We start from the raw sequence: 13,467 nt of genomic DNA, 5'->3' as shown, positions 1-13,467 counted from the left end.
GGTATTACCCTGACTGGATTCTGCTTATACTCCTAGTTGACTGGGATCCTGCCCAACATTGAAGAGCATGTTTATTGAGCACTAGCAGTACTCTCATCAATTAGTAATGTGCTTCACAGACTGACTTAAACCACAGCTGGGCCTTAATGAAGAAACAGGAGAAAAGCCTAGATTATATATTAACAATTAGTTATTAATATAATGGCATAATAATAATTTCTCTCAATAGTAAGCACTACATAAAATACTAACAATTTATAATCAACTATTAATCCAAACCTCTATTAGACTTCTTTTTCCCAGCAATTTTTGTGGAAGAGTTAGCATCTACTACAGCAATTGGAGACTTTGATTTTATCAAATATTATAATACTCAGTTCATATGTTTCTGTATATTTTGCACCTAATCTATTTCTTTAATCAACTTTTTTTTTTTTTTTAGTGAGGCAATCTGGGTTAAGTGACTTGCCCAGGGTTACACAGCTAATAAGTGTCATATGTCAGAGACTGGACTTGAACTCAAGTCCTTCTGACTGCAAGGCCAGAGCTCTATCCACTATGCCACCTAGTTGCCCTAATTTTCTTTTTAAAGCAAAGCCAAAGAGATTTGGTGATTATTTGTTTGTAATATAATTTGAGATCTGTTAATTTGAAATTGCCTCATTTTCCAAATTTGTTTTCCATGATTTTTTTGAGATGCTTGACTTTGACCTGAACCAATGACTTTTGTTATTGTTTTGTTTGATTACAGATCAACATATGGTAGTTTGATCTGTATGTCACTGTATAAGTTAATTAATTTAGGTAGCAATGTCCAAGAGCATTTTGTCGAGGCTAGCAAGAATCTTACTGAGATTACAATTACAACAAGACCTAGTCAGGAGTCATTAATATTTTTTCCAATTATTTACTATTATCTGCATTTTTTTTTGTTTGGAAATATTTTATTTTTTCCAATTACTTACAAAAACATTTTAAATTTTTTTTAAATTTTGAATTCCAAGTTTTCTCCTTCCCTCTGACCCTCCCTCATTGAGAAGGCAAGTGATTTGATAGAGATTACACATGTGTAGATATGCTCTGTGTAATTTTTTTAAAGAAAGACTGTGCACTCATGTTTTGAAAAGGTCACCAGGGCAGCGGTTCTTCCTTGGCTAGATAGGTGCCATCCAATTCCAGAAGTTTTATGTACACTCATTCATATCCCAAAGCTTTAAAAGAAAAAAAAAATTGTTTGCACTTCTTTTAGGAATTTGACCTCTTATTATGTCTTTTACTTCCCTCTAATTTTCTTTGATTAAATCAATTGTGGCTGATAAGAAATAACTTCTATTGTGCAGAGTTCCCTGACCATATTGTTCCCTCACCAAAGAAGAATAGAAATAGTCACTAAATTTAAAATAGCTACATTTCACGATAGACTATGAAATGACATGATAATAAAGTTTAAATTTGTAATATAAGAAGTGAGGACAGAAACACAATTTCTGATTGCATCATCAAGAAAGACTTCATTGTAAACATGATATTTGAAAAGGTCCTTGAAGGTAGGAAAAAATTTCATAGGAAAAGATGATGGGGAAGGACATTATAAAAATAAGGAATAATGAGAGGAGGGAAATGTATGAATTATCAGTAGTCTAGTTTGCCTGAAAAATGGACTCCTTTTCTGAAAAGGTGATACAAGGCTTGAAAGGTAGAATTCATCAGGTCAGTATCCATTGAAATGCAGATGGGGTGACATGAAAAGAGTTTTCTTCAAAGAAGATTACTTTGTAAATTATATGTAAGATTTTTTTCAGGGGCAAAATAGGATTATATTGCAAATAAGATGGCTTTTCCAGAGGCTGTTCCAGTCATCTATACACACTGTAAAGTTATCTGCATATACTTATCCAGTGACATACAGATCAAACTACCATACATTGATTTATATTCAAACAAAACAATAACAAAAGGCATTGCTTAAAGTCAACGTCAGGAATCTCAAAGGAAATCCTGGAAGACAAAATTGGGAAATGAGGTAGTTTCAAATGAACAGATCTCAAATGATATTACAAATAAATAATCACCAGTTCTATTTGGTGTCAGTTTATTTAAAAGTAAAGAGGACCATTCTTCTGTAGCCAATGTGGAAATAAGAGTGAATGAATATGAGAGATATTTCAGAGGTTGAATGATTAAAAAAAGGAAGTGAAGAAATTATAATTAATCTTCTTTCAATTATGGATACCTGGAATAAAAATGGTGCAATTGATTGATTTTTTTTTAATTCGGGGTAAATTTGGGAGGAAAGATAAAATGAATTTTGGACAGTTTTGATCAGATTTGCCAGCTATATAAACAATAGAGAATGTTCTATAGCCAATTAAAAATTTACACTTGATGTTTAGTAGATAGATAGTTGTAGAGCTCATCTGCAATGAAATGACATTTGCACTTAATTCAGAAAATGATATCGGCAGGAAGATAGTATAAAGGATGGTGAAATAAGAGGGAAGCCTTGGGAAACTGATTTTAAGGTGTCAGGGCGAGGAAGATGAGCTGATTTCATAAAGACAGAAAAATATGGTAGTATGAGAAAGCAAAGGAGAAAGAGAATAGAATATTGCCATAGAAACCAAGCAGGGAAAATGTTAGAGAAGAAAAGTGTTCAACTGTGTCAAAGGTCACAGAGATTTAGGAAGATGAAGACAAAGAAAGGAAATGGAGTGTTATGATAAAGCCCTCATGGCTAATCTAAGCAGTGACCTATTTGTCTTGGCTAGCAAGAATCCAAGTCAGATTTGTGAGAGGTAAAACTATGATTGCCTCTAAATTCCTAGATTGTGTCTCCATATGAATAAACAGTATTATTGAGGTGAACTCAAAAATTAGGTACAGTGTTGTACATATTCTATAAGCACTCTTTCCATAATGTCCATCATCTAAAAGAAATTATCCTCAGGATAAGTGGAATATACGTTAGAATTTCTGAAATTCTCATAAGCTATTGGGAGTGGGAAGGAAAGGGAGTAGGATTCAAAGGGTAATTCAATGACAAAAGTAGGGCTAATTACATAGGTTCTGATGAAAGAACCTTGGCCACATCTGGAAAGTTTTTTTTTTTTTTAAGTGACCTCCCTAGGCACCAAAATGTAGCTTCTAACTATAATAAAGTTTTCCTTTGGCATCTTTGACATGTCTCTGGGAGTTCCTCCCTTAGTCACTCACAAGCCATTAATTTCAGAGAGTGTTCAGTAAGATTTCCCTAGAGAATTATTTAATTGAAATGCTTAATGTATGTAACCATATATAGCCAACATGATGTCTTTGATGGCCTGATGGATGGCTTGTTCTTTGGATTCCAAACCAGGGAGAAATAACAATGCATACAGAATGATATTCATTATGTAAAAGGCCACCTCCTTCTAGTTGAAGAACTTTGGGATGAAATGTATATGCATCACACTTACTTTTGAGATAATTCAGTAATCTGTATTTGCCAACATTGTTTGCCCTAGCAGTAATGCATGATTCCAGTACCAGGCTTGGTTTTTTATGAGGAAACACCACTCAGGTATGTATCTGACTTTGATATGAGACAAATTTAAGAATTTTCCCCCCACATTTACACATATACCATATCTCTGTATTTATCTGGTCCTTTAATCCTTTATGTGATGTGTTAAGCTGCTGATGCTGAATGAACCTTGAGTCACATTTTTTTAACACATATTTTCATTCCTAAAATGGTGAGGAGCTAAATAGACTAAGGAAACATATAAATACACATACACATACACATGCACACACACAAACACAAACACACACACTACCTAGGAATCAACCACCTTGTTACAAACCAGCATCAATTTCCACTATTAGTACTATCATTACCCTCTTAAAAGTCACTTATCTTCCCAGTTGTGCCAACTTTCTCCAGAAACTTATCAGATTTCATTCCTAGGATGGAGGACAAAGGTCTTTAGCTGAGGAGTGAGTAGGGTTACAATGACTACCTCAACAGGAAGTTAGGAGGACAGTGTTTGATTGTAAAGCTTGATGTATTAAGAAAATGTGACCTATTTTTGTTCCATTTATGCAAAAGTTTGTTCTTTTCTACATCATTTGGGGATGGTTGGCTATCAGGTTTATAATATTTCTGTAGAGTGATAAAAATTATAATACTGAATTTTATTGTATTTACTAAAGTCATTTCTCTTATACTATTTTATGTGAACCTCATAAAGGTTGAGATGGGCCAAGAAGCTATTATTAACACTTTGGTAAATGAGAAAACTGAAATTTAGAAACATTCTTTTCTGTGTCCAAAGTCACACTAGACATTGTGCTGTGGTGAGAAGGAAGGAAGGGAGAAAGAGTAAGACTGAAAAAGAAGAAGAAGAAGAAGAAGAAGATGGAGACAGAGAGAGAGAGAGAGAGAGAGAGAGAGAGAGAGAGAGAGAGAGAATTATGAATCATTTGGAGGTCAGAGGTGAGGAGAAGCAGAAAATGGAGAAAAAGATCCAGGAAATACAAGGAGAAAAGCATGAACAGAGACAAAAGTTGTAAATAGACTGAAAGATGGAAAAAAATAAAAACATGCTACTCTCTTTAATTCTCTCTTTGTCATAACTCCAGTTTGATCACACATCTGCCCAGTACCAGTTGCCCAGAAGCTTGCCAAAATTATTCACACCTTGGCCCCATTATAATCATTAAATTGTTTCCATTGATTCATCAGTCTATGACCTCCTTTCAGAAAAGGAATTAATATTAAAAACATTCTTAGAGATCCTTTTACATTGTTTCTTATAATCTTCTTTTGCCTATTTAATTTCTAGCCTGTTCTTGCTTTGCTGTGCTTTGTGGTCTTGCTTGCTTTCTCTTACTTAGGAAATTTCACTCCAATTTTTAAAGACTTTAATACTATATTTGACTCTGTTAATTGGTCATTAGTGAATTTTCTTTTGGAAATTTGTCATATTTAGTCATATTATTTTTTGTAACCTACATTTTCACTAAATAATAGTTGTATTTAATTCTGTTTCATTTGTAAGTTGAAATACCTATATCATAAATGTCTTGTGTTTTCCTTACCCAATAGCTGTATTAAGTTCAATTATTATTTGATTCACCTTGCATAATCAGTGACACTAAGGAAAGTGTTCATTTTTGCTGAGTTGTTACCCAGTTTTGTAGTCTTTTAAGCTAGCTGTGCCATTGAATGCTATCTTGAGTGTTTGAAGAAGTAGACAAAAATTAATTTAAATTATGAAAAGATAATGAAAAATTCATTTAAATGTAGAAAACATACCTGCATTTAAAACAATCTGGAGGCCTTGATCTAAAAGTATTATGACTAGGTTTTGTTTTTCCAAAATAACATTGAGTTGGTTTTATATTTCCAAGGAAATGTAAAGGTAATTATGATATTCTGTATGATTTCATATGATTTTTTTTATGCAGACTCATCACCCACTCCAAATGCATCAAAATGCAGACCAATGTCACTGAATTTGTTTTCTTGGGATTGTTCATGAACAAGGAAATGAAGATATTAAGTTTTATATTCTTCTTGCTATGCTATTTAGCAATCCTTTTGGGAAACTTTGTCATCTTCATTACCATTTCCTATAGTTATCTGATTCAACAACCCATGTGCTATTTTCTCTGTCACTTGTCTCTTATGGATTTGGGTTATACATCCACCATCATACCCAGGTTGATCAGGGACTTACTTGCCAAAAGTAAAACCATCTCCTACAACAGCTGCATGACTCAGCTCTTCAGTGCTCATTTACTGGGTGGTGTTGAGATGTTCATCTTGGTGTCCATGGCGTTTGATCGATACATTGCTATTTGTAAACCATTACACTACCTCATAATTGTGAACCGGAAAAGATGTAACTTATTTATTCTGCTTGCTTGGGTGGTGGCCTTTTGGCATTCCATTGCCCAACTATTCATGATTCTTAGTTTACCTTTCTGTGGCCCTAACCAGATTGATCACTACATATGTGATGTGAAACCCCTCCTGCAACTGGTTTGCATGGACAGAAGTATCGTTAATTGCTTAGTCATTGCAAATACTGGGATGGTAGCCTTGGTTACCTTTCTGGTATTGATCTCATCTTATATTGCCATATTATATAACCTTCAAACCTATTCATCAGAAGGTAGGAGAAAAGCTCTCTCTACTTGTGGTTCCCACATCATGGTTGTGGTCCTTTTCTTTGTGCCCTGTATCTCCACTTATGTCCCTCCACCCAGCACTGGCAATAATGACAAGGAATTTTCCATATTTTATACAGTAATTGCACCTATGTTGAATCCTCTCATTTATACATTGAGAAATGCAGAGATGAAAAATGCTATGCAGAAGGTATGGTCCAGAAAAATAGATTTATTATTCAATTTAAACATATGAATTTCAATTTGTCTCTCTCTCCTGCCCCAACATACCCACACATTGGAACCTGGTGAAGATCTGAGCACTTTTCATTGAACTGTGAAGACTAAATGCTATTTTGGAAAGCCTAATCCTTTCTAGTTGATGATAAATGAAACAATCAATTACTGAAGAGAAAACAATTTATTTATTTCTTACTATATGTGTTCAGAAATAAATATGTAAATGTCACCCCACCCCAATTTTCCCTTTTATTCAAGAAGTTAACATATCAATACTGGTGACAACATGAGTAGGGGAATGGCAGCCAAGGAAGGATATTTTGGTCCAAAAAGTTTCAGATATTGAGTAAAGTCATAGAGACATACAGTGCCACTCTTCATCCAGGAATAATAACAACTTTGTCTTCTTTTAATACCAGTTTGTTTTTGTTATTTTCTCTTGTGTAATAAAATCCATGTACATGGAAACAGCACATGTCTTAATGTGTATAGGGAGTGCTATGATATTATTAAAAAACAACTATCCCCTAGATTTGGTAAGCTTAGAAACAGCACATGATAATAGATAAATGATTGTTCTTGGAGTCAGGAAGATGAGAATACAATTTTGTCTGATGATTCTGAGTTGTGGGGCCATGGCAAAATCACTTTGCCCCTCTAAGGCTCAATTTCCTTATCTGTAAAATATGGGCAATAGTGCTTGGAAAATCTGTCTCACAGTTTTATTAATGCTGAAATAAGATTATGTAAGGAGCTTTGAAAACTTTGAAGTGATACATAAATGACAGCTTTTATTGTAAGGAAACAAATCATATCACCTATGTCAACTATGGCTATGTATGTCTGCTTTGAATTCCATATCAACTGTGATTTAGCATTTACATCTAACAGAATCTGAGAAATGAAATATAAATAGTGGTAGCTACTTAAGAGAGTTGCTATGAAGATTACATGAGGGAATATAACATGAGTACTCAATGCACTTTAATATAATAAATAAACAAAATGTAAGCTTTCATGATATAAAGATTGGTGAAATGGATGACCATGAACCTGGGAGACCTGGGTTCATGTGCCACCACTGAATCATAATTTCTGCATTATCCCAGATAAGTCATTTCATCTGTGAGGGCTCCAAGAATTCTCTAAGATTATGTGTACAAAGAAGATGCCAAGCTGAAGTGTTACAGGGACTATCCTCATTTTGGAGTTCTCTATGTCAGTAAAATCATGGATCCAATCATTTTCATCATCACCATCCTCATAACCACTATAATTATCATTGTCATAATTATTTTACAGATGGAGAAACTTGTGGCAGAGAATAGAAATGATTTGACCAAAGTGTTTTTATACACACACACACACACACACCAGGAAAATCCCCCCAAAAATTGTGCCAATGTTTCCAATTAGTAGTGCTTCAGAGTTTTATGGTGGTAACATGAAAAATAATTGAGAAGAGGGAAGAGTTTAAGCAGGGAGGAAAAAATGTCTTCTGAATGTTGGGTTATTATTATTTTTAATAAAGTAAATTCGGAAAACCACTCACAGAAACAAAAAGAAAAAATTCAATGAGAGACAAGGACTAATGATATAGATTTATGAAACATCAGTGGAGACTTGGTAGAAATGTTGATATAGAATGATTTCTATGATGGTGTGAATATGAAATTGAAAAATATAGGGACAAGTAGTGGGAATGAGAGATATAAGTAGTAAAGGAGTGAGAAGAAGTTATGTCAGGAAAGGAAATAAAAATCCAGGAATACTGGTAAATATCCAAACACTGTAAAAAATGTCAGGAAGAGAATATGAATGGTGGGGGTCAATGGGGTTCCAATGGAACCAACTCCTAAATAAAAAAATTTTCCAGATAAAAATGGTCTAACCTAAAAATTATTCAGTTTTTGTATATCAGCTAATTATTATTTTTATTAAATTAATAAGCTCTTTTAATGTTTTTTTAACTGCTGTACTCCTTTAGGTTATAGATATAACAGGGATTAGGAATCAACTCTTCTTATAAGTAAATTATGTGGGCTGATAACTCTAATTTCCACTGCTGTTGCTTAATTTGCCTTATTTATTCTCATCACAAATTCTAAGGGAATTAATTCTATGGGAATTAGGCATATTCTGGTATTGCATTATTAGTTACTAAATTATCAACCTCTCATTAATCATGCAACTAGCTCTTAATTAACATGAAAATTTATTAAATATAATTTATTAAACTAAAGAAACTTATTTTATCATAATGTTGTACCCATCACTTTTTACCTCAATCCCATTAATTGAAATCATATTAAAAAAACTAATAAATAAAACTTGTAGCTGATTTTATGAAAAAGATAAACCACTGGATAATTTGATTAAAAAAAGAAAGAAGAAAACCAAAAGTATCAAAAATGAAAAATGTCAATAATGAAAAGAGTTTCATAGATAAAATTTTACTTAAAATTAACTTCTTCATGTTAATAGGCATTCCAGTGAAATTAGCAGCATAAGTTCTGCAAATTCTTTTAGTATAGTGGTCCCTTATTTTGTTTTTGTTTTTGTTTTATGTTAGATTTCATTTTAAGTACACTGTTACAAAGCAAAAGTGTGAATGCACAAAATGGTTTCAATCAATAACAAACAATCAGTAAACATTTATTAAGAATTCTCTATGTGCCGGCATTGTAGTAAACTCTGGGGATAGAAAAAGAGACAGAAAATAATTCCTGCTTTCAATGAGTTTACAATCTAATGATGCAGTGTTATAAAGCTTATCTTTGTATTAGTATTCTAATGAAAGTAAACTAATATATCTTATAGAAGGTAATACGCTAAGCCTTATATTATGAACAAGAAAATTGGGACATAATAAATATTTTAAAAAAACACATGACTTGGGAGAGAAACAAAAACTATGGACAGAATAAAAGCATGATATTCACAATTAACTTCCCTCACTAAATAATGTATTTGCCTTTTTTTTCATCACTACAGTCATGGCTATCACCCTGCCTATACTCCAATATTGATATGTGTACAAGTGAGGCCTATTGTAGAAACCTTTAATCTGAAAATCACATTCCAATAACCAACCCCTTTTTCCTTTCATGAAATATCACAAGAGACAAATTAATGCAACACATTTAGATTTCCTTTCCCCCAGATATTTTGACACCACTCCTTTCTCGAGGCATTTTTCATCTCGGTATTTCTCAAAGTATAGATTAAGGGGTTGAACACTGGAGCAATGATGGCATAAAATAGAGAAAACACTTTTTCCTTTGTATTAGTGGTGGGAGATCAAAGGTAGGAAAAAATTGTGGGCATAAAAAACAAGACAACGACTGTGAAATGAGATCCACAGGTGGAGAGAGCTTTCTGCTGCCCTTCAGCTGAATGTGTGCATAGGGTCCATAGTATAATGGCATAAGAAACAAACAAAATCACAAAGATTACCAAGACAATTATCCCTCAATTGATGACAACAAGCAGACCAGTGCTGTAGGTATCTGTGCAGGCAATTTTCAGTAAGGGGAAAATGTCACAGAAATAGTGATCAATTTCATTGGGGCCACAGAAGGGTAACTTCAGTCATGGACATTTGGGGAAAGGAATGAATGGCCCCACCAGCCCAAGCCACTAAAACAAGAAGGTTGCATTTCTTTCTGCTCATGGTAACCATGTAGTGGAGAGGTTTACAGATGGCAACATAGCAGTCAAAGGCCATTGCAGTCAGGATGAAGACCTCAATACTGCCAAAGAAGAGCACACGGAAGACTTAGAACATACAATAATCATAGGAGATGGTTTTTCTCTCAGTTAAAAGATCCCCAATTAGTTTTGGCATAACACTGGATGTATAGTAGATATCCATAGAAGACAAGTGACTGAGGAAATACTACATTGGTTGGTAGAAAAGATGACTGCAACAAATAAAGATGAGGATGACAAGGTTTCCTATGAGAAGACTGATATAACAGAATAAGAAGAAGAGAAAACAAAATATCTGGATGTTTTGGTCATAGGAAAGTCCAAGGAGGATGGATTCTGTGACATTGCTTTTAGGCCTCATTTTGCTTTTGGTTCTTTATATTCAGGATTTAGTTCTATATCTGAAATTAGGAGAAATATTATTTTAATGCAGACAAATTCATGTAAAATGTCTTTTATTCATTAGAGGTCTGCATATTTTCATGATTTTAATTAAAAATGTTATATGAGCAATGTCCAGAGATGTGGAACTAAATTGATGACACACTTTGAGATCATAATAGGAGATGAATAGCCTTAATAGCAGGTGCTTACTCTGGAGAAGAGAACTTAGGCATGTCATGCTGTCTTCAACTTTTTGACGTGCTATCAGGTAGAAGAAAATTCACCCACATACATAATATACACAACTACATATATATAGCAGTGCATGTATGCATGTATGTATTAATGCATACATTCAGCTATGTGTGTACATATAGACATAATATATATATATATACATATTATATATATATTGAAGGAGAAAAAGGGTTTATGCTCAAGGAAATGAATTACTTTTTTCCTATTATTATGCCTGTCCAAAAGTGAAACTGGGTGCCTACTGACATAATCGATTCTCCTTCATAATAAGCTTTCGGATGAATACTGGATATCCATGAGTAGTGTATGTTTTTCAAGAGATTCTTGCTCAGGCATAGCTTCAATGAGCTTAGAAGAGATGTCAGATATAACTTAGTTTTGGCAAACTGAGTCTTAAAAGTAAACAATTTCCAAATATTTAAACATGATTTTAAAAAATAAGTTGATTGTAACTGGTGTTAATTTATTATTTATTGGTATTAATTGACTTTATTAATCCCTCAGAATTCAGTGATGTTTTTATTGCTCAATATTTGCACTCTTCGGGTCTATTTCCCAGCAAGAATCAAACTGAGCTAATTATTTCATTGATGGTTACATAATAAGGGCATTGTCTAACAAAATAAAAAAGTCCATTCTTACTATTACAGGTCTGTCCCAAACATGAATTTATTCATTTATACATTGTTGTACTTAATGTGAAAATTCTCTCCAAGTCTAAAGAGTAAAAATTAAACTATGAAGAAAGAAAAAATAAATAGAAAATGCTATACTCACTCTATGTATATTTGAAAAATGGAACTAGCTTCTATAATTGAATGTGACACTGCAGTGGATTACATGGCATAAGGAAAAGGTGTAGGAGCCTATTGTACTGCCAGAAATGAACCTCTGATCTCCTAGGTTTTTGTGGTACTCATAGCTGAGCCACTTCAGTTGAGACGAGAAAGAAATTCAATGTCCATGTTAGAAGGGACCTCAGAGGGTATATTTTTGTTGTTATTCAGTTATTTCAGTTGTGTTTGACATTTCATGACCCCACCTGGGGTTTTCTTGGCAAATAATGGAGTGCTTTGTTCTTTCCTTCTTTAGTTCGATCTGAAGATGAGGAAACTGAGGCAAACAATGTTAAGTACCTTGCCCAGGGTCACCCAGCTAGCAAGTGCCTGAAGCTGTATTTAAATTCAGGTCTTCCTGACTCCAGGTTCCACACTTAATTCACTGTGCCACTCAGCTATGTCAATCCATACTCAAAGCAGAATATACCCTACAACAATGATATCCAAATCAAATTGAAATGAGAGCCACTAATCCACAATAAGGATCCATATTGTTTGCATGCTGACTCAGTTTAAAATGTAAGATCAGTTATGTTTTATTGTATTTTTCTTTTATTTTGTTAAATATTTCCCAATTGCATTTTAATCTGGTTTGGGCCACAGTCAGGTGTGTTGTTGGACACATGCAATCCATAGGCCATGTGTTTGATACCTCTGCCCTACAACAACCTCAATAATTAATCTTATAGCTTTTGTCTGAAGACCCTCAATGAATGAGAAGCCCCTTCTCCCACAATTTCTTCATTCCAACTTTAGACCTTTCTAGTTTTTAAGGGTGCTTACCCTCTACAGGATAGTTTCCATTGGACATTTCCCATAACATCAATTCCTAGCACTGATAAGACAAATGTCAAGAAATCTGAATAAATATTTACTCTCATTATTATATGACATTGTACTCAATATTTAACTTCTCTGACCTCAGTTTCTTCTTCTTGAAAAGAAGGGACTTGGACTGGATGGTTTCTGTAGTCTCCTCCAAGATCTAGCTTCATTTCATATTATTCATGTGTTCTACAGTTTCATTTCTCAGATCCTTAGTTTCTTCATCTTCAAAAGGAGAATAATATGAAAACTACTCCATGTAGTTGGAGGATCAAAGGAGATAATGTGTGTAAGGTTATTTGTAAGCCTAAGTTTGGGTGCGTAAATATCAGTGACAAAGAAGGCAACAGTTGTGACGATGTTGCTGATGACGACAATGATGATAATGAAGATGATGTTGATGATGATGATGACAATGATGATGATGATGATGATGACGATGATGATGATGATGATGTTGATGATTACATTGAATTGGTTATAGGTTGTGCCTGCATTGGAGTTCTCCCAAAAAATCTTCCCGAGGTCTTAAGGAATTTTTATACCACACAAAGCAGTTGTCAGGATTAAGTGAGAATTTATGTGTAAATGCTTTATAAACTATAAAGTGGGCCATAAATATGAAATCATTATTGTTATTCAAAAACTCATGCTAGTTCTTCCCATTTTAAGAGGGAGAGCAATATTTGTAAATAAACAGTTGCAAATGGCTACCAAACAAAAAGCTCCAACCTTTCCATTGCCAGAATCTTTTACCGAAAATTTCAACAAAAGAAAAACTCCATCCTATTGCATTTTTCTATTCCTTACTCCTCTCTTTGGAGGGATCAGTGACACTGTTCTTGGTGATAATTAATGTCTGTAAAACAGGCACTGCACACACAGAATAGAAAAATCACACACACAGAAACACATACATACACACAAGCATGCACACATACCCCAATGTCACATCATAGGCTTCAAAGAGGGAGAGGGGATAGATAAATATCAAAGTAAATAAGCAGTTCAGGGAAAATCAAAAGAAAGTACAAAATAAAGTAATATATGTTGT

General features: G+C 33.8%; 1 protein-coding gene and 1 pseudogene across 1 annotated transcript; one reads left to right on the top strand and one right to left on the bottom strand.

Moving 5' to 3' along the window:
* Positions 1 to 3,512: 3,512 nt before the first annotated feature.
* On the top strand, positions 3,513 to 6,412 carry LOC114040994 (olfactory receptor 4P4-like). The gene is made up of 2 exons (XM_027859213.1): positions 3,513 to 3,559; positions 5,452 to 6,412. Exons 1-2 carry the CDS (start codon positions 3,513 to 3,515, stop codon positions 6,410 to 6,412), a joined length of 1,008 nt encoding a protein of 335 aa, XP_027715014.1.
* Positions 6,413 to 9,525: 3,113 nt separating this feature from the next.
* On the bottom strand, positions 9,526 to 10,468 carry LOC114040993 (annotated as a pseudogene).
* Between the last annotated feature and the right edge of the window lie 2,999 nt (positions 10,469 to 13,467).

This window comes from Vombatus ursinus, unplaced genomic scaffold (assembly GCF_900497805.2).
Source record: "Vombatus ursinus unplaced genomic scaffold, bare-nosed wombat genome assembly UNPS02014163.1, whole genome shotgun sequence".
Taxonomy (NCBI): Eukaryota; Metazoa; Chordata; class Mammalia; order Diprotodontia; family Vombatidae; genus Vombatus; species Vombatus ursinus.
This window is presented reverse-complemented; position numbering and strand designations above follow the sequence as displayed.